The sequence below is a fragment of the Mercenaria mercenaria genome, chromosome 15 (genome assembly GCF_021730395.1).
Source record: "Mercenaria mercenaria strain notata chromosome 15, MADL_Memer_1, whole genome shotgun sequence".
NCBI classification, from domain to species: Eukaryota; Metazoa; Mollusca; class Bivalvia; order Venerida; family Veneridae; genus Mercenaria; species Mercenaria mercenaria.
The window spans coordinates 17689923-17713685 of record NC_069375.1 but is presented as its reverse complement, the minus strand read 5'-3'; the positions used below and the strand labels follow the sequence as shown (position 1 = coordinate 17713685).

The 23763-nt window shown below is 33.0% G+C and overlaps 1 protein-coding gene and 1 long non-coding RNA gene across 2 annotated transcripts; one reads left to right on the top strand and one right to left on the bottom strand.

The window, feature by feature from the left end:
* Window positions 1–549: 549 nt before the first annotated feature.
* Window positions 550–22399, bottom strand: LOC128548939 (snake venom metalloproteinase acutolysin-C-like). The gene is made up of 4 exons (XM_053524668.1): window positions 22298–22399; window positions 15920–15980; window positions 15577–15732; window positions 550–1068 (listed from the first exon to the last, which is right to left on the bottom strand). Exons 1-4 carry the CDS (start codon window positions 22349–22351, stop codon window positions 917–919), a joined length of 423 nt encoding a protein of 140 aa, XP_053380643.1. The 5' UTR covers window positions 22352–22399; the 3' UTR covers window positions 550–916.
* Window positions 16976–19030, top strand: LOC128548940 (uncharacterized). Its single transcript, XR_008367357.1, has 4 exons — window positions 16976–17181; window positions 17787–17866; window positions 18420–18480; window positions 18985–19030. It is a non-coding gene; the product is annotated as an uncharacterized LOC128548940 (long non-coding RNA).
* Window positions 22400–23763: the final 1364 nt, after the last annotated feature.

The window sequence follows — 23763 nt, the reverse complement described above, 5'->3', positions numbered from 1 at the left end:
ACAACCTCTTTAGTAAAAGTACAGTTGTTAGTAGTACGCTTGCTGAATTTTAAATCAATCTTGCTGTTACAAGTACAACGAATTTTGTTTAACATGCAATCCAAAAGCTGATTCCTTATTATGTTTATAACAAAAAACCATACCTTCTATAGGACAAATTTGTTTATCTCCTTGGTAACGATACACAATATGTACTTTATCCTGGTAGGCTTCTGCAGATGCATTTTCAGCTACAGGTTCAATAAACAGGCTTGTGTTCCCAAAGCTTACCACCCCATTCTGAGAAAAAAAAAACATTCAGGTAATAGAAGGACACACTTGTCTCACAGCTCATGTGATTCTAGATTCTAGCATTTTTTTACTATTTTAAACTAACGGTCTGTCCGCTAAGCTCAATAGAATGGGTGCTTAACCATGGGTGGTGTGGTTTGGTTTGGAGTTAGAGAGCTCGATCTCTAAAAGAGGCGTGTGATCTCCGTGACTGTTTGATAAAGCATTGTTCCAGGACTCAATCGTCCCCCACCTTTGATTTATGTGGTGAAGTTTGAAGTTATTGCGGAGGACAATTTATTACTGATATTAAGATACAGGAATGCTGGTAATGAAAACTGTCCGCTGGTACATAATTGAAATATAAGAACGACGTTAACAACAAACAATTTGACATTTACACTTGGAAAAGGATTTTAAAAAATATATCTACACTATATTTCATATTGCCTTCATAACCTGGTCAATATAAGACCGCTAACGATTTAAAAACGGCGTTAAAACAGACGGTTTGCAACAAATATCTTCCTCTACATCGCTGTTTTTTTTTTTTGTTGTTTTTTTTTTTTGTTGTTGTTTTCTTTTTCTTTTTTTTTCATATTTAATACCCAAAGATGTATTTTGTGTATTATTGTCAAAATGTAAATCAAACACTCACCAGACCGTTACAAACATTAGCTGCTACCCAAGATTCGTCGTGTACATCGCTATGACCAATGTAGTAGCAATCTACGCTCTGTCGTGAGCATGGATACAGGTCTTTTTTACCGCCGGGTAAATAGTTATGGATAAGACATCCTATGGGTATAAATAAAAGAAAAAGTTAGTTATTACGTGGTAAGTGTACATTGAACCATGCTGACGAAAGTGTAAAAGATTTCTATTACTCTAATAAAAAAATAAACTAGTTACTACACAGATGATTTTTTATCTCCTTCCATTTCATAGAAATAAAGGCCAGTCTATTCTAGAGATTTTCTTACAGGGGTAATGTTTAAATTGTATAACTGTGATTATTTGGTACAGGATATAGACTGGATCAATATTCATTAAATTAAATCATATTTTAAAAAGATCATAGTTTTAGGAGTTCGTCTATTTGAAACAAAAATAAATAACATCGCTACACATGTGTTTTACTCGTTAATCTTTTAAAAATGGATATATCATCCACAATATCTCAGTTGATTTTGCTGTTTGTGTGCGATAAATGTCAGCCAAAAATCAGAAGGTTTCATAAACGTGAATATGACAACTGAGAAACATCCACTGAAATATAAATTAAAACATAGATTAATCAAATCTGAACAGGCCGGTATTATCTATAAGTCAACAGAGGCAAAATGCTTACCAGAACGTAGAACATGTATCACTGCAGGAATGTGCGTAGGATAAAAGCAAAACATATTAAAACCTTCCTATGTACAAAATAAAAACAAATAAAAAAGTGTTCCCAGGAGGCCTTAAAAAGATGTTAAATACCTCTCTCATTATGTTTAGTCAATCACTTTCTTTGAAAATGTATGTGTTTCCTTGTTTGGTTTACGTGTAAGGTTTATTTTAAAAAAAACTTGGCCTACCCATAAGCATTAGAAATAAAAGTCATCAGTTTCAGTTTGCCAATCAGTTATGACTAAAAATACTTGCACATCGGAATAAAATAACATTATGGAAAATAAATGATAATTCTAATTAAGTAAATAAACTGAGTCTTCGGCCTACATAAGCTTTGGGTGTATATTTTTCTGTTCGATATAAAATGAGAACACTACAATATGACGAATTTCGTTACAATTGTCTCATGCGCGGATTCAGGGGTGGGGTCCGGGAGTAATGTAAATACCATTAATTTTAATGTTATTTTGTATAAAAGTGTACTAGGACCCCCTCTGGCAGAAAGCATAGAATTTGGACCCCCTCTGACAGAAAATGCTGGATCCGCATATGTGTCTACATAATAATGACATAGAATATAAAATCAAAACATCGTCCATTTTCTATACCAGATGGTCGCAACATTTAAAATAACAAAGAGACGAGTATGGAAGAACAAAATGAACATAATTTAGAATTATTGAAACGACAAGAAACAATTAAATACCATGGCAATTATTCGTGAACACAAACTCTTACAAATCTTCGTTGAGGTTGAGCAGTAATTTCTTAAGTTTGGCGCTTCGTAACATTGATTTTAACCATTAGCCTGCTGGCGGCAACTGCGACCACATCCGTGCAGTCTGATCATGATCTGCACTATTCAGTCAGTAAATTTTCAGTGAACCTCTCTTTGAATAATATGTGGTACTGTCGAAACTGAATGATGGACCAGTCCATTTTAGAAATTTACCTGGGTAAAGGTTAAAGGACAGTGTCTTGTCACTGTTAGTTCTTTTTTTTTTCTCTCTTTTTTCAGTATTGACTTCTCATTTTTATCTGTAGGTATGTGCATATATTAATGATGTATGAGAGCTTTTGTGATAATTTTATAGCTGTATGTAAAAGTCCTGGAATGACCCTGTACATTGTGCATTACTTGTAATGATGTTTTAACTTCAATGTATACGGATGACAATTTAATAAAGAAATATATACACTCAACAAAACAATTAAAGGGTCAGAAGTATAATATCATAAATCTTTTTTTGAAAATGCAAATATATTAAAAATAACAATAGTGAATAAATGTTTAGACCATTTAGAATTAAAAACGAAGAAAAACAAGTCACTAAGTGCAATCACGGTCATGGTTGAATGAAGGGAACCGGATATGTATTAAAAACCCGTCTTTCAATGTGCACGGGATTTTCGCGTAAAGTTATTGTCTATGCTTCAATGATTCTTTTCACAATTCGTTTCATTGTAACGAGTGCAGATTTGTCTTTTAGCGCAAAACAAGAGTACATATTGGAATAAAATTCGAAAATAATGCCTCAAAGACGCCATTTGACTCAAAATGAAAGGCAGTGTGCTCTCGGATATCTGTTAGCTGGTCAGACCCAACGTTGTCAGGTTGTGGCAGTTGTACCTGGACACTGGGGATGTACAGCGGAGACCAGGTCAAGGTCGTTGGCGGGTCACAACTGAAGTGCAGGACCGGCATTTATCGCTTATGGCACGGCGTCGACGGTTCGACTCCGCCGTTACGCTAAATAGGGACTTTTAGCACACGTATGGGTACAGGATCTCTGTTCAAACCGCTAGAAACAGACCTCATGCTGCAAGCCTACGGGCTAGAAGACCGGTCGTGAGACCGCCCTTGACCCCACACCACCGAAGATGTCGTCTAGTGTTTGCCCGGGACCAGCTGCCATTTGGACGTCAACGTTTGTGCAACGTTTTGTGGACTGACGAGTCCAAATTCAATCTGGATTTCAATGACGGGCGCAGACGAGTGTGGAGACAGAGAAACGAACGTTTCCGGGACTGCTGTGTGGCAGAGCATGACCGATTCGGAGGGGGTTCAGTGCTTGTATGGGCGGGCATATCCTATGACGGGCGCACGGACCAATACGTAATTAGGAACGGGGCACTGACCGGTGTTAGGTACAGAGACGAGATCTTAGACCCTATTGTGCGCCCTTACGCTGGAGCTTATGGTCCAGGCTTCATCCTCATGGACGACCATGCACGCCCCCACCGAGAACGGGTGGTGGATCAGTACCTGGAGCAGGAGGGCATAGACAAGGGGGGTATTCGATCTACTCTTTATCTCCGAAACAAAATGGCGGCCAAAACTGAAAATGTGAGTTTTTCTTACTTTTTATCTTTTTTTAAGGATTTCTAGACCATTACACATGGCTATCAACCTGCTCCACTGTTTTCTCTATCTATCGGTACCTTTAACTTTGGAAACAGTGCTGTAATTTGTCTGGAATGCTCGTCATGGGATTTGAATCGATGGAAAATCCTCCGTTAAACACGGGATAAGGAATAGTGCGATTAGCAAAAATGGTCTTTTTTCCTAATTATTCAAACAGCTGTGAGCCATTTTTTTTATTAGAAATAAAATATCAATATATATTTCCTTCATGGTTAGTCTGGAGCCGATTAAAAGTCGTAATTTTAAATTACAGATTTTTGTCTGATGGTAAGGAACAGTGTACGAAAATAAGAGGATAAGGTGCAGTTCACTTCTTCAAGCGACTTTTTCCTTCGCTCTTTTCAGAGACAATCAAGCAAAATTCTGTTAAAATAATATTTTGGTCATTATTTATAACTACCTCTTGCTCAATGTAGTAAGATTTAAAAGGTATCTGCCTGTCTATCAGACACGTGATGTACTGAAAGCCAAAAGTTTAGCAAGTATTTAATGTAGTATTCCTTGCCAACATTTAATTGTCTGTAAATTTCTTTTTGGTATAGGAGGGTTTACACTATATGCTTTTACATTTGTGTTTTGACAAGTGGTGCTTATGCTTCTAATGTTTTTGGAGTTCCCACTATGTGTTAAAGCATACATGTTAATTTCAGGGGTGAAAGCAGTATCATAAAATACGTTTATCAACACATCTAGTTCCATAAGCTTTATAAATAAACGAATCTAAATTTTACTATTATGATTTGAAAACACTACCTCTGACATCTTTTTATGAAAAGGACTACACCTTATTTTCCAGAAGCCTTTCTCCTAATGGTATATAATAATTCAAACATTTTAAAAGCTTTTTTGGGAAGTAATTCACCCAAAATTACAAATTAGGCGCATATAGGTCGTAAAAAATCTGAAAAAAAAAATAATTTTGAGGTATACAAGTGAGGTGTTTTCATTTCCAAAATGAAACATACCTAGATTAAACACAAAAAAAAAACAACCATGAAAATTTTCTCTGAAGAAAGTTATGATACATTAAAAAACATCACCACTTTTTCCTTGAGGGTTTTCAAAATACATACGTGACTACACCAGTGTTTAAAAAACAAACTGTTTTCAGGAACAGTTGCGCGGTTGACTGTGTCGGTATGTTTAGTAGAATAGCTGAAAATATACCAGCATTTTAGCTACATACTGATTATACAAACTGCATTAATTTTTTCCGACTTCGTATATCAAACTAACAAGATGAATTGAAATCAAATTTTATTTAAACATTCAGAGTGAACTAAACCAGTTTTTTCTTCTTTTTTTTCTATGTGATTTAAACGTAATACAAACAATAGTTTTGTCTGTAGGAAAAGTCCTGAAATATTTACAGTCATTATAACAACTTTGAGAACATTCTATCATATTTTCATCATACATAACACAAAATCGATGAGTATGCTCAAGGTAACGTATGTACCAGTTAAGTAAATTATGCATATACAATGTATTTACCGATACCACTTTTCGTTAATGCAATAAAATCTTTTATATGCCCTTTGAATATGTTTCGATCACATTAAATTTTGTATTACTGTTTATATGGGCAATAGTGTATTCTCATTTGAATTCAATCATCTCTGATACTGCCCTGAAATTTATGTAAGTCCTAAATTTCTAGTATATTGGTCCAAAACTATAATAAAGGAAATGTTTTAAGATGTTTAATCACTATCAAGGCAGTTATGCATATCATGTGAATTGCAGAAAAGAAGAATAAACAATATCACGACAGCAAATAGCTTTTTTTCAAAGCAAATACATACGTTACTGTACAATTACACTGGCATGTAACCTCCTGCTGTACAAAAGTAAGAATCTGCGTTATGTAATCGTCAAAATTCTACGAAACGATATAAAATCCATCCTGTACGACTGAATTGAAGCATTAGTATTGTTACTATTGGATACGTATGTATCACTCGTAAACACTGTATCTTTACTTTTATATACATTAAAATACATGTAATGATTTCATTTGAAAACAATAAACATATTCTATATTTAAAAATTATTAGATATGAAAATTTATTACGGTGTGATATTATTCTCTTATCATATCTATAGCATACAATTCTCAAAACTGAATTTGTTTATAATGTGTACGTGATAAAAGGTTATCAAAATTAAAAGTTGGCGACCTAAAAAGCTTGTAAACATGAAACCCTGCGTTACTGTTGACGTATGCTGACGAAGGAGTTAGTTTTAAGTATTTCAGTAACGTATGTATCGATCACATATATATCATTTCCTTCTTTGATGCTCATAAAGAATATTCATAGATAGATATTTGTTGCCTAAAGGGTAATCAGCTAGATATGACAATGAACTTCGTCTTTAAGAGCATTAAAAAAATGAATTAAATTGTGATATTTCTACAATACGGTAACGGATGTATCAATCTGTTATATACGCTTTTGGGTAAGGTTTTCCACGCTGATATGGTATAAAATGTGAGTTTTTCTTACTTTTTTTCTTTTTCAAGGATATCTAGGCAATAACACATGTCTATCAACCTGCTCCACTGTTTTCTCTATCAACCGGTACCTTTCACTTTGGAAACAGTGCTGTAATTTGTCTGGAATGCTGGTCATGAGATTCGAATCGATGGAAAATCCTCCGTTAAACACGGGATAAGGAATAGTGCGATTAGCAAAAATGGTCTTTTTTCCTAATATACCGCAGGTTGTAAGCTATTTTTCTGGTTGGAAGGAATATTTCCACAAACTTATCTAATACTGTTCGTTTTGTGCAGGTCACAGTTCGTATTTTCAAAAAAAAACACAATTTTTTTCCGATGGTAAGGAACAGTGTGCGAAAATCAGAGGATAAGGTGTGGTGCAATTTTTTCAAACGGATTTTACAGTTTTCTTTCATCGTTTCTCGTACGTCGCACGCTATTTTGCACAAATGCGTAACGTCATTTTGACGTCAGTTTGACGTACAAATTACTAATTGAGAAAATGAATAGCAAAAAATGCGTTGAGATAAATCTGCACATTCTTTAATGGTATCGTAATTTACAGTTATTGCTTTGAACACATTGTTATTATTATTTATCTTTTTTTGTTATTTATGTTTTTTATCATTAATCATTACCACCCGTTGCATTTTAAACTGCAATTAATTTTATAATGTTGTACCGTGTTGATCGCAAACATAAATATCAACTTCCGGACGTTAACAAACCTAGCATCAACAGTGATCAGGATGATTATAATCGACAAAGAGGCAGTGCTGTCGCACGAAAATATTTGAAAAAAAAATATTTTCATTAAACCGTAGAGCAGTTAATTTTAGCTGTATACATATCAACATGTATCTCGAAATCGCCTATGTGTAAAATAGCGTGCGACGTACGTTCTGAGATAACCAGTTGACATTTCTCTACCATGTAATAACTGAAGGGGTCGGATTGAGGAGTAGAACAGTAACATAATCCCCGAATGAACATAAATTACCAGACAAGATATGTCAGTAGGTGAGCACACTTGACTTTTTCAGTGATGGTCGATTAAACAAAACTGTTGTTCTCTGTTCTACGTGGTGTCTTATATCACTTTTGGCCTAGATATTTGGCCAATCAAACATTTTATAGGAACTTATATTTGGCCATTCAAATGCTAAATAGGTAGGGAGCAAATGTAACCGATTTTTCCATTGGTTAAATATACAAAGCAATCAATTTCCTCTTCAGAAGATATACTACAAAGTTTGATTTCCACTTCAGAAGCTTTTCACGAAATATAAACAACAACGATTCTTCTGGAAATTACAAATTGGTTAGGTCTCTTGGTAGACTTTTATGATTATTCATGACGGCCAAGAACCGTTGCTTTTTATTTCACAATCTCATTTGCATATTTAAAGTGAAACTCTGATCATCTTACTGTAATTCGTGTAGTATATAATACTAGTAGCAATTTTCAGTTGCTGTGCATTTCCATGTATAAAATGAATGATATTTCCGCATAAGTATTTGGTTGTAGTGCTTTTGAAATATAGAAACCAGGGATTCGGAACAGGACAATGCTCTATTCTGTATGCTAAAACATACGGTAATCCAATCTCACTTGAAAGACTTCCAAGTAGGATGTCTCGTTATCAGGCTGCATGAAAAAAGTGAAAAATGTAAACATTTTCATAAACATGGCTTTAATTATGGGGAATCGGATTCAGTCTTCATTTAAAAATGCAAAAGGAATTATTCACCCAAAATCACTAGTGAGGCGCATGTGTATGTTACTGTTTACTATCTTATTCAAAAATCAATAGAAGAGTAATTCGTCTCCATGTCATATAGCACTAAGCTTGTTTGATTTTTATACCGAATCTTTGACTGTTACCTTTGTCTGTTAGTAATTTATGAAGCTTCAAACTACCATAAATAATACATACGTTACTGTCGCCAGCTCATTTTTATGTTTAATGAACGTTCTTGTAGTTGAAATTCATCAGTAGTCAACGAAATCACATATTTTTATGAAGTAACATAGGAAGTTATTTTATAATCAAACATAGATACAAATTTTTCTGGACTCCTTTGGTATCAGTCATCATTTAAAATGATGCCAAATAATATGATAATGTGTTTGCCGTTTCTGGGTAGAATAAACATTCACACATGTCTGTTTGTAAATTATATAACTATTATGCTTGCTCATTCATGCTGTTAATTCGGGTTACATTTTATACCATATCAGCGTGGAAAACCTTACCCAAAAGCGTATATAACAGATTGATACATCCGTTACCGTATTGTAGAAATATCACAATTTAATTCATTTTTTTTTAATGCTCTTAAAGACGAAGTTCATTGTCATATCTAGCTGATTACCCTTTAGGCAACAAATATCTATCTATGAATATTCTTTATGAGCATCAAAGAAGGAAATGATATATATGTGATCGATACATACGTTACTGAAATATTTAAAACTAACTCCTACGTCAGCATACGTCAACAGTGACGCAGGGTTTCATGTTTACAAGCTTTTTAGGTCGCCAACTTTTAATTTTGATAACCTTTTATCACGTACACATTATAAACAAACAGTTTTGAGAATTGTATGCTATAGATATGATAAGAGAATAATATCACACCGTAATAAATTTTCATATCTAATAATTTTTAAATATAGAATATGTTTATTGTTTTCAAATGAAATCATTACATGTATATTAATGTATATAAAAGTAAAGATACAGTGTTTACGAGTGATACATACGTATCCAATAGTAACAATACTAATGCTTCAATTCAGCCGTACAGGATGGATTTTATATCGTTTCGTAGAATTTTGACGATTACATAACGCAGATTCTTACTTTTGTACAGCAGGAGGTTACATGCCAGTGTAATTGTACAGTAACGTATGTATTTGCTTTGAAAAAAGCTATTTGCTGTCGTGATATTGTTTATTCTTCTTTTCTGCAATTCACATGATATGCATAACTGCCTTGATAGTGATTAAACATCTTAAAACATTTCCTTTATTATAGTTTTGGACCAATATACTAGAAATTTAGGACTTACATAAATTTCAGGGCAGTATCATAGATGATTGAATTCAAATGAGAATACACTATTGCCCATATAAACAGTAATACAAAATTTAATGTGATCGAAACATATTCAAAGGGCATATAAAAGATTTTATTGCATTAACGAAAAGTGGTATCGGTAAATACATTGTATATGCATAATTTACTTAACTGGTACATACGTTACCTTGAGCATACTCATCGATTTTGTGTTATGTATGATGAAAATATGATAGAATGTTCTCAAAGTTGTTATAATGACTGTAAATATTCCAGGACTTTTCCTTCAGACAAAACTATTGTTTGTATTACGTTTAAATCACATAGAAAAAAAAGAAGAAAAAACTGGTTTAGTTCACTCTGAATGTTTAAATAAAGTTTGATTTCAATTAATCTTGTTAGTTTGATATACGAAGTCGGAAAAAATTAATGCAGTTTGTATAATCAGTATGTAGCTAAAATGCTGGTATATTTTCAGCTATTCTACTAAACATACCGACACAGTCAACCGCGCAACTGTTCCTGAAAACAGTTTGTTTTTTAAACACTGGTGTAGTCACGTATGTATTTTGAAAACCCTCAAGGAAAAAGTGGTGATGTTTTTTAATGTATCATAACTTTCTTCAGAGAAAATTTTCATGGTTGTTTTTTTTTTTTTGTGTTTAATCTAGGTATGTTTCATTTTGGAAATGAAAACACCTCACTTGTATACCTCAAAATTATTTTTTTTTCAGATTTTTTACGACCTATATGCGCCTAATTTGTAATTTTGGGTGAATTACTTCCCAAAAAAGCTTTTAAAATGTTTGAATTATTATATACCATTAGGAGAAAGGCTTCTGGAAAATAAGGTGTAGTCCTTTTCATAAAAAGATGTCAGAGGTAGTGTTTTCAAATCATAATAGTAAAATTTAGATTCGTTTATTTATAAAGCTTATGGAACTAGATGTGTTGATAAACGTATTTTATGATACTGCTTTCACCCCTGAAATTAACATGTATGCTTTAACACATAGTGGGAACTCCAAAAACATTAGAAGCATAAGCACCACTTGTCAAAACACAAATGTAAAAGCATATAGTGTAAACCCTCCTATACCAAAAAGAAATTTACAGATAATTAAATGTTGGCAAGGAATACTACATTAAATACTTGCTAAACTTTTGGCTTTCAGTACATCACGTGTCTGATAGACAGGCGGATACCTTTTAAATCTTACTACATTGAGCAAGAGGTAGTTATAAATAATGACCAAAATATTATTTTAACAGAATTTTGCTTGATTGTCTCTGAAAAGAGCGAAGGAAAAAGTCGCTTGAAGAAGTGAACTGCACCTTATCCTCTTATTTTCGTACACTGTTCCTTACCATCAGACAAAAAACTGTGTAATTTAAAATTACGACTTTTAATCGGCTCCAGACTAACCATGAAGGAAATATATATTGATATTTTATTTCTAATAAAAAAAATAGCTCACAGCTGTTTGAATAATTAGGAAAAAAGACCATTTTTGCTAATCGCACTATTCCTTATCCCGTGTTTAACGGAGGATTTTCCATCGATTCAAATCCCATGACCAGCATTCCAGACAAATTACAGCACTGTTTCCAAAGTTAAAGGTACCGATAGATAGAGAAAACAGTGGAGCAGGTTGATAGCCATGTGTAATGGTCTAGAAATCCTTAAAAAAAGATAAAAAGTAAGAAAAACTCACATTTTCAGTTTTGGCCGCCATTTTGTTTCGGAGATAAAGAGTAGATCGAATACCCCCCTTGATAGAGCGGATGGACTGGCCAGCGAGGTCGCAAGACCTCAATCCAATAGAGCATGCCTGGGACACTCTGCAACGCAGGATATCTGGTCGCGATCGGCAACCAAGGACCGCCGAGGAGCTAACAAACATGCTCATTGAAGAATGGCACAGGATACCCATCGCAGACATTGGGAGGTTGATTCTTAGCTTTCCCCGCAAATGCCAGGAAGTGATTAATGCACGTGGTGGACACACACGATACTAACTGTGATTTGAGGCAAGAACCCATAAGGTGGAACGTTTAGTTTAATTTTTTATTACCCCACCCACCTGGCCTGACACACGGAGGGTGGTTGTGTTTTATAGAGAACTTTCAAGAGAGGAATAGTCTACAATGAAGTAAACAAGTAATTTTACATACTACTGTAAAGATTCCACTGAATAAATTTACGTTTATACATTTGTTATGACCCTATATACTTGACCCTATAATTTTTTTGTTGAGTTTATAATGTGGTATTTGCTAGATGAAAGTTATTAAAACAAACAAATATCAATTAGATATCGTTAAAAAGAAATTTTAAAGACGCAAGAAGGTGAACTTTTGCAATAAAGCAACCAAGATTTTAATTGGTTCAATACAGAAAATGCACGCTCAACTACAGTTAAAAGGAATGAAAAGGTTGGGAGAAAAACATCATTTTATTGACATACATAATCAAGAAAAAGATGTTATTTCGCATTTTGCTAAAACACGTGGATTTTTTTAATAAGTTTGCTATTTTTTACATACAAAGGTTTAATGTATTACATTACGTGAAAGAATGTTTAAACGAATCTAACAATTTGCGGCTTTTATACAATGATGTGAATAACGGTATAAGAGATAATAGTTTTTCAGTTATTATTTGAAATCTAAGACATTTAATTTCCTTTCCTGTTATTACTAATTAATCAGTAGAAATATAATAAAATTTCAATTACTATCTTCTTACAGATTTTATTAGTTGGCAATTATTACTTTTCTCGTGTTCATTATCTAAGAACGTTATTCCAATAACAAAAATAATAAGTCTGTTCAGCTGATTTCGCATTTATTTGAAGTTAATAAAATTTGATATCATAAAAGGTACTACTCGACTATTTTCACAAATACTAATTAAAGAATTCTGTCAAAAACGTTTTCTTTAATTATTCAGTTATACCGCGACGATATTAAAATTATCACAAGGTAGGCCTATTAATAAGTGTAGCACAGCTGTGATAAGTTTTTGAAATAACCCCTTAATATTTTTAAATAAATTGCACACCACGCCCATAGTCTTTGAGTGAATACATCACAAAAAACAAATGTTGAAAGTTAATTATTTCTACAATGCTAGATAGACTTTTATTCCTTCATAACTAATTACATTACTACTATTTTGATTGATGTATCTTTGTTAATTTGAATATAGTACTCATGTTTGTATATACAATTTGTGGAAATGAATACAGTTTAAACTAATCTAATTACACTAGTAGACGAGAGCAATTTAACTTTAAATCTAAAAAGGAATGTCTTTCAGTGTAGTGCCTGTCTCTATTAGTTTTAGTAAAACAATAAATTCATGTATGTTTCATTTTATACATAATATGCATTTCTCTGAAAAAATAATAACAGGTACTTTTGTAGAACATATCGAAAATGCTTTCTTTACGTATGTTGACACTGGTGGAATAGTGAGAATTAAAGAAAGTGCAATTGTATTCCAGGGAGCATTTACAGACACGCTTAATAAAAATAACATTGAATCTATTATTGGCGCACAACGTACTTTAGTTTAAATCCGCTATTTGTCACTCTTCTGTGACGTCAGTCAGTGCAGTGAATGTGACGCAATTCGAAAACCGAATGAAGATTCAGATAGAAATACAACCGGATAATTGCTGTGAAATATGCATATGTGATGACGTCTGCTAATGGGAGTCGAACACGCAAGACCCTCAGTGACAGGCTGATACGCTATAATGCGTTTATCCCCGTTGGTCATGCGAAAAAAAGGTTATCCAAGTTCTCCTAATTCCTTTCTGATAAACGCCGATTATCCAGGACAGTAATCAAGGGCGGTATCCGATCTTACCATGGAAAAATGGCGGCCAAAACTGAAAATGTGAGTTTTTCTTACTTCTGTTTTTTCTTTTTCAAGAATATCTAGACAATAACACATGTCTATCAACCTGCTACATTGTTTTCTCTATCTACCGGTACCTTTCACTTTGAAAACAGTACTGTAATTTGTCTTAAATGCTGGTCATGAGATTCGAATCGATGGAAATTCCTCCGGTAGACACGGGATTAGGAACAGTGCGACTTTCAAAAATGTTTTTTTCTACCTAATATACCGCAGATTGTGAGCCATTTTTCTGAATCTCTAATACTTTTTGTTTTGAGCAGATCACAGTTCGTATTTTCAAAAAAAAAAACACAATTTATGTCCGATGGTAAGGAACAGTGTGCGAAAATTACAGGATACGGTACAGTGCAATTGTTTAAATGGATTTTACAGTTTTCTCTCATCGTTTCTGAGATAACCAATTGACATTTCTCTACCGTGTAATGATTAAAGGGGTCTGAATCATGATCTCTGCTGTTAAACTATTATAATACTGTAGGTGAACCATAGTGTAAACCCTCCTATCGTTAAAAGTCGTTAATGACGAACAATCGAGTGTTCCTAACCGTGGTCGTTTAAATATAGGCTCCAGAAGCAAATTAAACATACTATAATTTCAATGAATACGTTGTTATACTTGTTACCTAATGTCAATTTGATTTATCTGATCCATAATCCAAAAAAGATGTACTCAAGACAATTTAAAATAATACATACGTTACTGACGCCATGCGCACATTTTATACAAAAAGCCACATCGATGGCTTTTATAGTTAATGACGGATTATTTAGTATATGCAAAGAATACATATTCCCTATAGCTAATTACTAATAACTGCGTCATAATATATATGTTTGTGTTATTACGATTCCTAAACTATAAAACAGATTTGACGCCGATTAAGGGATACCCACGTTATGGATCTATCCTACTGTGAATATATGAGCTCGACATACAAAAAAATAGTGTTTTTATGTCTTTCAAGGTTATTTCTAGTTTTGTTTCAACTTCATGTTATAACATTTGATACAAGATATACTTAGTAGTGATATATTTTTCATTAAAACTTTTCTTATGTAAAGATTCCACTTTCTATGAAACGATTGGGACAGCAAACAGATCATGATGAATCTTAAAGTAGAGTGATAACCTAGAATCTATACGCCTTAAATCCAGTCGACGGAGGTTTAGGGAGTGTAACATATCTGTTACACTGGGAAGTACGCCCGTAGTCAGTCTTGTTCCAACGGGCGGCTCTCCTTTGGATGCTTTTAATTTGGTCAATTTGATTTTGGGTGTGGGGTGACCATACCTCGGAGGCATATTCGAGCTGTGCTGGGACAAGAGTCTGCTAAGCAAACGGTCTTAATGGGATTTGACTTTAATGTTTCTTCGTAAGAACCCTATGGTTTAGTTAGCTTTCTTGGTTGACCTGTTTATGTGATTGTCCCATGATAGGTCATCTGAGATATCCACGCCTAGGTATTTAGTAAATACTATTTAGCCGAGCTAACCGATTCAAATCGGTGTTTCATTCTAGTGGCGTGGATCATTTTACACTTGGAGAGGTTGAATTTATATCCCACTCTAACTCCCACTTTTCTTTTCAAGAAGTTTGAGGTCCTTTATGAGAGTGACAAACTGGTAAACAGATGACAGAGTTAGATATGTTGCCGTGTCATCTACAAACAGACGGACTTTGGAACCGACGTTTTGTGGGAGGTCATTTATGTAGGCTACGAAGAACAGGGGACCAAGTACAGACTACTATGGGACACCTGATGATACTGGGATGGCATCAGAGGTAGTGCCATTTAGGACTACTGATTGGATCGTATTATCTAAGAAGCATTTGACCCATCTTAGTGTGTTACCCATCATGTCCCGCTAGCACCTACTAAAGCGGGTTTCTATTACAGTAAAATCGATTCCATAGCAAATACAGGAAGACTTTTCGCCACCGCCATTCGGTACTTAAAGGCTAATTCTTACCTGGAGTGAAAATGTTTTTGTTAGGACGTAACGTGATTGTAAAAGTCTCGTTATCCAGGCTGATCTGGTACTGAACGACGTTCGCAGGACGTTTACGGAACTGACGTAGATAACTTGTGTCAATTTCCTTCACTGCGGCGTACTGAACGCCCGGTTCTGAAAGTTTGAACCAAAAATATTTTATATGAAAGTCATCAAAAACATTTATCTTTGTGTATACAATCTCGCAAGGTCGCGATTTTAAACGAACAATCATTTAAGTATTGAAGAATTAAGTCGAAACATTGTGATAAAATGGAAATTGAGATTCTTAGATGAAGCGAATTAATGATCTGAAAAATACCTTCATTGTGGTCACCAGGCTTTGATTGCTCATCATACAGAAGCTGCGGTAAGCGATTGCACTGAAATGAAAATGATTTTTAAACTTTTTTAAATAAAACATATATCAACATATTTTTTCTCAGATACAGCATACCCTTTTACTGACGAATACAAAATCCTGTATTCAATTCCCATCGGTCACAGAATTATATTCAGTCAAAAATGACGTAATGATGGCATCTCAACGTGCCATGCGTCAAAATGCTCACCGTATCAAACGGATGTTTGGTCTTATTTAAGATAAAATCAGAGTAGATTTTGCCTGATATTATAGTAAAAATATGTATATTTATATAATAAAGGATGGATCATTAAGACCTATTCTCTGTAAAAACCAAAAAAAGTTGGAAACTCATAGTCACAGATTTCCTTTAAACCGATTTTTTCTTGAAGAGGGTGCAAAATTAAGAAAATCCTGCTTTTCATTTTTTCAATATTTGTCCCAGTTACCATGGAAACGAGGATGCAAATCCCCAACTTGCTGAATTTTCAAAAAAGTAGGGGTGCATGCCTATTTTGTTATCTGGAAAGTACTAGAAAGTGTCCTTTATTTTCGTACTTGCAAATTTTAAAGGCAAATGAACAAGGTTTCATACCAAACTAATATTTCCAAATATTTATTTGATTCTTGTATGATCTAGACTTTTATCTGCAAGAAAAAATATATTTATGGAGCAAAACATATGTTTATATTGTGCTCTACATCTTGAAAAGTGCACAGGTCTCAGCAGAAAAGTATATTTGTTTGTTTAAAGGGAAGATGATATTTCAAAAAGAAACATAAATCGTAGTGGGTCATTCAGACACATTCTTGTAGATTTGGGCCAAAGTTTATGATTTGGGGCATTTTTCCTATTTTTATTACCTCCCCTTGATGCTCTTCATTTAGGAAATCACAAAGAGCTTATCTAAGTTTACTTCCTGGATTATGCTGAATTCAGATTTCTACTCGGATTTTGCAAATTTTTAGTATATAGATACAATGACAGTCAGAGATTTTATGCTGAATGGGCATGGGATGCTTGGATGTGTCCCTTCAAACCAAGTCCACGTTTAAAATTTGCTGAATAGCGACATTGTTTGGGAAAAATACTCTGGCAGAAAAGAGTCTAAACTGTGGATAGACATCAGTCTGACATCTGTGTGTTTATTTCCATAAGTGAAGTTTGTATCAACTGACTGAAGGATCAGTGTTAAAGGATAACACTACAATGAAAACAGGTGAGTCTCATAATATTTTATGTTTTAATATGACATGTAAAAATTCCAAGCTATGCAAGATAAGTGCTTACTTCCTTCAACAGATTCAAAGACCATACAGAGGTTATTTTCTTAAATATTGGACAGACATTTCTTATTATTTTACCAAGATAAAACTTACAGGCATTTTTCCATCATTTTGGGAATACCATGCACCAACACCAGTGGAATTGGGAAAATGCTCTCAGAAATTGTCTAATGTGGAAATTTCCAAATTACCCAAATCTATGTAAAGATATTTTTTTGTGTAAATTAAGCAACACTATAAATGTTGTTGTAATAACCTAAATGTAGATATATACAAATTTCAAAACCATCTTAAAACATCAAACAACCATATAAGGTAACACATTTGGGAATTTCATATTCAGACTTGGGAAGAAACATACTGTTTTCTTTGGGATTACCACCTTTTATTGGAGGTAGATTTATAATGGAAAAAGCCCTGATTTTAGTTGTAAATGACCATTAGCATGTTTTTTATGTTATTTGTAAAAAGCAGATAAAGACATATTTTCATTTCAAAATGTATATATTTTTGTAAATTTATTTGTTTTGTTTTTCAGCTGTGAGTTGTTTCTTTTGAAAATGACTGCTTGATGATAAAGTTTCAAACAACTGTGAAGTGAGTGGATGTTCTAGAGAGGTAATCATAATTTAGTCATTTGCAACAGTGTATGTGTTTGCCAAAGTACCTGCAGAAATATAGACTTACTGAAGTAAAAACTCACTGAATGCTGAAAAATGAAAACATTTAATTGCATCCATTGCTACACATAAGTCAGCATGTTTTAATCTGCACATGCCTGTTTTACAAGTACATATTGAATGTTAATGGTTTGTGTCAAAGTTAATATGTTTTTATATATATTTACACATCAGAGGCCTACATGTATTTAAATAAAGAATAAAGTCCCCCACAAGTATGAAATCTTGACCTCTCAATCTATGATACAAGAATAGCTAGTAGGACTTCATATAACTTAAATTGACATACATTTGTATTGTGACTATAAATATGGATAAGTTTTTGAAATTTTAAAATATACCCTTTTTCAGAAAAGGACCCTCTGCATATGTATGAGAAACAGATTTTACTTTTAAAGTGGCCCATATAATGTTGAAAAGGATGAAATCCTGTATCTGTCAAAATGTAACAACAGTAACAACCATTTTAGTTTGATTTGTGTATATTCCAGACTAATTCTTCAAAGAATGAATGATCATCATCATGCTTATATTGGAATAAAAGGAAGGAAGGTATCTACATTTTATTTATAGTTTGTCTTAGTCTCTGATCAGGTCTGATTTCAGATCTTTATAAATGCTTTATTGAATGTTATTTTTTGACAGAATATTTATGAACTTTGTTTAGAATTTCATGTATCTTAAATTTAATCAAAGTGTAGCAAAGTCAAAAGTATTTAATGTATTTCATACAATTGTTCCTTTTAAAATCATTTCAAGGAGGGGGAGGTCTATGTGATAAATTATTTTCATTAAAAGAATAAAAGAAAGATGTATATATTATACATTTACTTATACAAAATTTATTAAATGATTGAAATAGTGTATGTAATTTTTATTCATTTACAAATTTGTGAAAGGAAAAACCCCCCAGCTGGCTTGTAGAATATCAGTAGTTCTACCCAGTAACATGATGTCACAAATATTTTAACTGGAGAGCCCATCCCCATCCCACCACCACCCATAGTCAAATGAAAGACATTCAGATTGTTTTTCTCTCACATCTCTATTTTTCAGTGACAGCTACAGTCAGGGTAAAAGTAAATGCAGTCAGAAGACCTTTATATCACCTGAAGAGCAGCCTTCTCAAGATTCTGTATCAAATAAAAATAACAAGGACTGCTAAAAAGACTTTTTATAACTTGCAAATGTGCAGCCTGTGACATAACTGTCTGATCCAGGTAGTTTAGTGTTGACAAGATGACATTTCATCTCTATAGTAGAGGACACAAGTTTGAAATGCAGTATATCATTGTGAAGGCAAAATGTTTATGAAAATAGTGTGTGTGTGTGTTTCCCAAATAGAGAGGCTGAAAGTGGGGAATCATCAATTAGTGTTTTTGGAATAAGTTATGGACATCTGAATAGTAAAGATCTGTCCCTTTTTTGGATTGCCACAGACCAAAATAATGATTGGTGCCTTTGACATAAATAGAAGAACTCACACTGGACACCCTGAAGATGGAATTACAAGAATGTATGTTGTTTGCATTAATGTTTTTTTTTCAGATTTATGGAAAAACAATTAGAATGTCATTTCTTAAAAATGTTGATAGTTGTTTAACCAAAGGCCCTGTAATTGAAAAATATCTTTATTCTTGACTTTATCATGTTTATATTAAAATAAAAAAAAAATTGATACTGTTTGATTACTTTTGCATGTATAACATTAAATTTGTTATATTTAAATTTGATAAAATTTAATGTATTTTGAAAAAGATGCACTTGAACATATCTAAATGGAATAAACACATGACAGTCTTTGAATATCTGTAAAAAAGGCACATATTTTGCAGTTCTCATCAGATTTGGTTACCAATTTACAGCATAATTATACATGAAGGCTTATTACTCAAACATATGCAGATCTAATTGTATATTTTCTACCATAGATAATTTTATTTCATATAGATTTTTTAAATCTTTAAAAAATACTGAGAAAATATAGCAAAACAATGGTTGAATTAGTATTCTTGATTTTGTGAGACTGTTGAAATATTACAATTCTTTTTCCCTCTTAAGCCTGTATCATAAAATCATATTTTCTGATGAAATTTATTTTTTAAGAATGTTGCAATGCAGATTTTAATGAAAATTCATACATTTGTAAAGTTACCTATATTGTGTTAGGTAATAACTTAAGCCCATATATACTAATTGGCCAATGATTAAAGAGAACATCTGAGTTTCTAGCTGACTTTCTGACTAATTTAAGACCTCATTCATGTAACAACATATATTAATCTTCAGAAATCCAGTAACATTGTCATCTGTACAGGTTTCATTCTAAAATATACAAGGCATATAACCATCCATCCTGTTCGCTTTCAAAGCATATTGCAATCAGAGAAACTGTTAGTGAACAGCATGGATCCTGACCAGACTGCACAGATGCACAGGCTGGTATGGATCCATTCTGGTCGCAAACGCACTATGTTGGTTTTCTCATGGCGCGGCTCATTTAAAGTTGTATCTAGCAAAATATTGACTAAACTGTTCTGTAGATAATTTGATTTAATTTGATTGTTAAAGGAAGAATGTGCATCATGATTGTTATTACATAAACATACTGTATTATTTTTAAATATCATGATATTTTTCAGTCTTGGATTACACTGTTATTTGTTCATAATTTTGAAATGTATTTAAAATGTAAATATTAAATCAAATGGCGAAGTAGACATGATTTTGCTTTTACTACTATTTGTTTCCATGGGAACAAAATGATTTCCAAAGGTGAAAGGACACTGTCTTTACACAAACACACATAGATATTTTTATGCCGATTCTTCTCCTTAAATTCCTCGATTTCTCCCTAAATTCTGTGGAGGACTTCTCCCTCAAATTTTGACCTAGGATGATCCCTGTTTTTTAATGCAAAATGAATGTTGTAACCATGGCAACTTGAAAAAAAAAATTGGACAGTCATGATTAGTAACCATACAATACCTTAAAGGCCAGTGTCAGTTGGTTATGAGTATTTCCAACTGCTTTGAAACTCAAAATTAGTTTACCCAAAAGAAAGAAAAGTGCATATAAGGTTGTTGAGAACTGACCTTGTGACAATGCTTTAAGTTTCATAGATCATGATTATGGTTGTATCCTTCTTAATTCTGCCCAGAATGTGCTTCAGGTGCGTTAGATGCATTGACAGTTTGCAGATGAACTTTTCTTGTTTCATAGAATACAAAATTGATACAGAAAGTGCTTTAAAAAGGTCTGAATTATAATTTTCTTGTACGTTGCCATGGTAACGGAACATTCTCCTTAATTTCTAGACAAAGTGTTGGACAGTATAACTTTGTAAAATTATTTTACATGAAATACTTATGTTTTGCAACAATTCTGTATCTGGCAATGTAATATTATTTCAGGTTATTCTGTAATTTAGGCATAAATGAGTTTGCTGAAAACTCATTTTTGTCAATTTTCAAATTTCTGTAAAAAGCTCAAATATGAATGACCCACTAAAATTCCTCCTTAAATTGAAATGGGTATCATAGCTCTGCTGAATCCATACAAGTATTATATTCAGATGCGTGCACTTTTTTTCTATTAGAAGTTGAAAAATATACATGCAGACCAATTTCTAAAGATAATGTAAAATCTTAAAAGGGGGTATTTATAAAATTGTTGCTTCTAAAACTGTGAATATGTTGGAAGACAATATTTGTTTTTAATAATTACTTCAGGTATGTATTTCAGGCAAATATGAAAATAAGTGCTTTATTGCAGACATAGAGACCACTATGTGTAAAGAAAATTGTAACATTTTAGTAAAATTTGACTCTCAGAAATTGCCATTTTTCGCAAAAAGTATAATGTTCCCGTTTCCATGGTAACCAGAGCTGATTCATATCTTTTCCCCCTTGATTCTTCATATATGGCTTGAATACTAAAAAGGGTGCAAATATGAAGTAATTCTGAGACTATGAGTTTCCGACCCCTTCTTTAATTTTTTGGTTCTTACAGAGAATTGGTCTTAAAAACAGTACTTTAATCTAAAATCATGTATTCGGCTCGAGTGGATTTGCCATAAGGCTCTTATAATTATCCTATATAAACCTTAAGATAGTATTTACATGTATTAAACTGGAAAATTACATTAGAAATCTAGGTTGCAAATCAAATCTCATCATGTGGACAAAATATAACAGTATTGTCTTTAAACAAAATAGTGCTTAAAGACTGTAATATTGTGTTCCCTAAATTCAAATAATAAAATAACTACAATTTTATACAAAAATAAAATTATTGATAAGTTCTTTATCTCTGTAAAAATAAGTTACTGAAATCTGCTACAAATAATTTAGAGAGAAAACAAACTTACTCGAACGAGAAATATCAAACACACAACCGTGAAAACTAAAAAGGTAGAATTCATTTTGATCTCTGTTGAACTAAGAGGTACTCGCGTAAGCAAATCCCTGAGTGATGCCCATGTAATTCGACATACCCATTTTTATAATTCTTTGCAGGAAAACAGAATTATTTCCGTTTTTGATAATAAATGGAATTTTGACTGCCTCCTTGACTAGCCTAATATAGGCTAGTTTTTTATAATGTTATCAAAGATGTTAAATGGACCAATTTATCAAAAGGCGACTGTTGGGAGTTTTGAAGTTGTCAATGTCGCTCTGGAATTAAGAGTTAATTTATAGAGGAAGGCTTTTGAATGTGTTATCTTTACGCAGTGGTTTAATTACTGGAGCACTTAAATATGTTGAAGAGGTTACTGAACGGCTACATAAAAAAATGAACAATGTCTACTTAATCTTACTGCGTCTTGAAAAAAAATGTAACCATTCATTGCTACGTAACTAGGCACGTTACGGTAACCACACAGGCCGTGCACAATTCCTTCTGTATTAACAGTGGTATATCATATCCATTTCCTTTCCAAATTTCAAATTTAAAAGGGATATTTTCAAGTTTCTCCATGGTCTTCTTCCGAAAGCTGTTGTGATTTCGGCGGAAAATAAGAAAAGAATTTTGCGTTTCTTTGTATTTATACCTTATAAGAAAGCAAACAAAATTATTATTAACGTCTTTCACGTTGTTTTAATTTTGTAAATAGAGATATTCGGATTTCAAGGCATGAACATATCCGTCCACGTTTTGACAACATGGCTGGATAATAAATAGGACAAACCACGTTCCTGGAATTAACCTTCACCATACCGTAACATTGAATGGATTTGTACTTATACGTGCAAAAACAAAGTAAAACATAAAGACAAGAACAAAACGAACAAATATTCTCGCATAAAAACGTTTTACTGGACCCGCCAATGTATTTATGGGAAAAACGCGTGTGAAAACAGGGCAATTCACGTGTTATTAATACATGATTTATATTTTTAAAATGGTTTTCCAAGAACGTATATGTATTTCTGTACAGATTTCCATCTTGCATTCTGCGTCTGCGCTTTTGGTGGGTTGCATTCCCTGTTTGGTATATTTCTTTGTTTGTGCGATTGTTTGTTATTAGAAATCATATTACTGATTTGGGGAAGTATTAGTATATATATATTTCTTGCAGAATTCTTGAAGCAGTAATAAGGGGAGGTAATAAAACGTGCAACATTTAATAGGGTCTTATATACTAACTTTTTCATAATATCCCTACAGGTTAAATATTTTCACTGTATAGTATTGTTTTTAATATATTTTCTAACTTTAAAATAATATTAATAATTTTTGTAGAAGTTAAGAATATATCGGCTCTATTTTCCAGCATTTTGATATTTTATTGCCGTTTTATTACCTCCCCTTATTACTGCTTCAAGGTTCCCT

Bases quoted from the DNA above. Each gene is read 5' to 3' on its own strand.
- LOC128548939 (XM_053524668.1), bottom strand. From the start codon at position 22,351: ATGAATTCTACCTTTTTAGTTTTCACGGTTGTGTGTTTGATATTTCTC. The intron at 15,733-15,919 runs GTATTTTTCAGA...TCAAACTTTCAG, and splicing joins GCCTGGTGACCACAATGAAG to AACCGGGCGTTCAGTACGCC. The intron at 1,069-15,576 runs GTAAGAATTAGC...TTATACCCATAG, and splicing joins CAAAAACATTTTCACTCCAG to GATGTCTTATCCATAACTAT.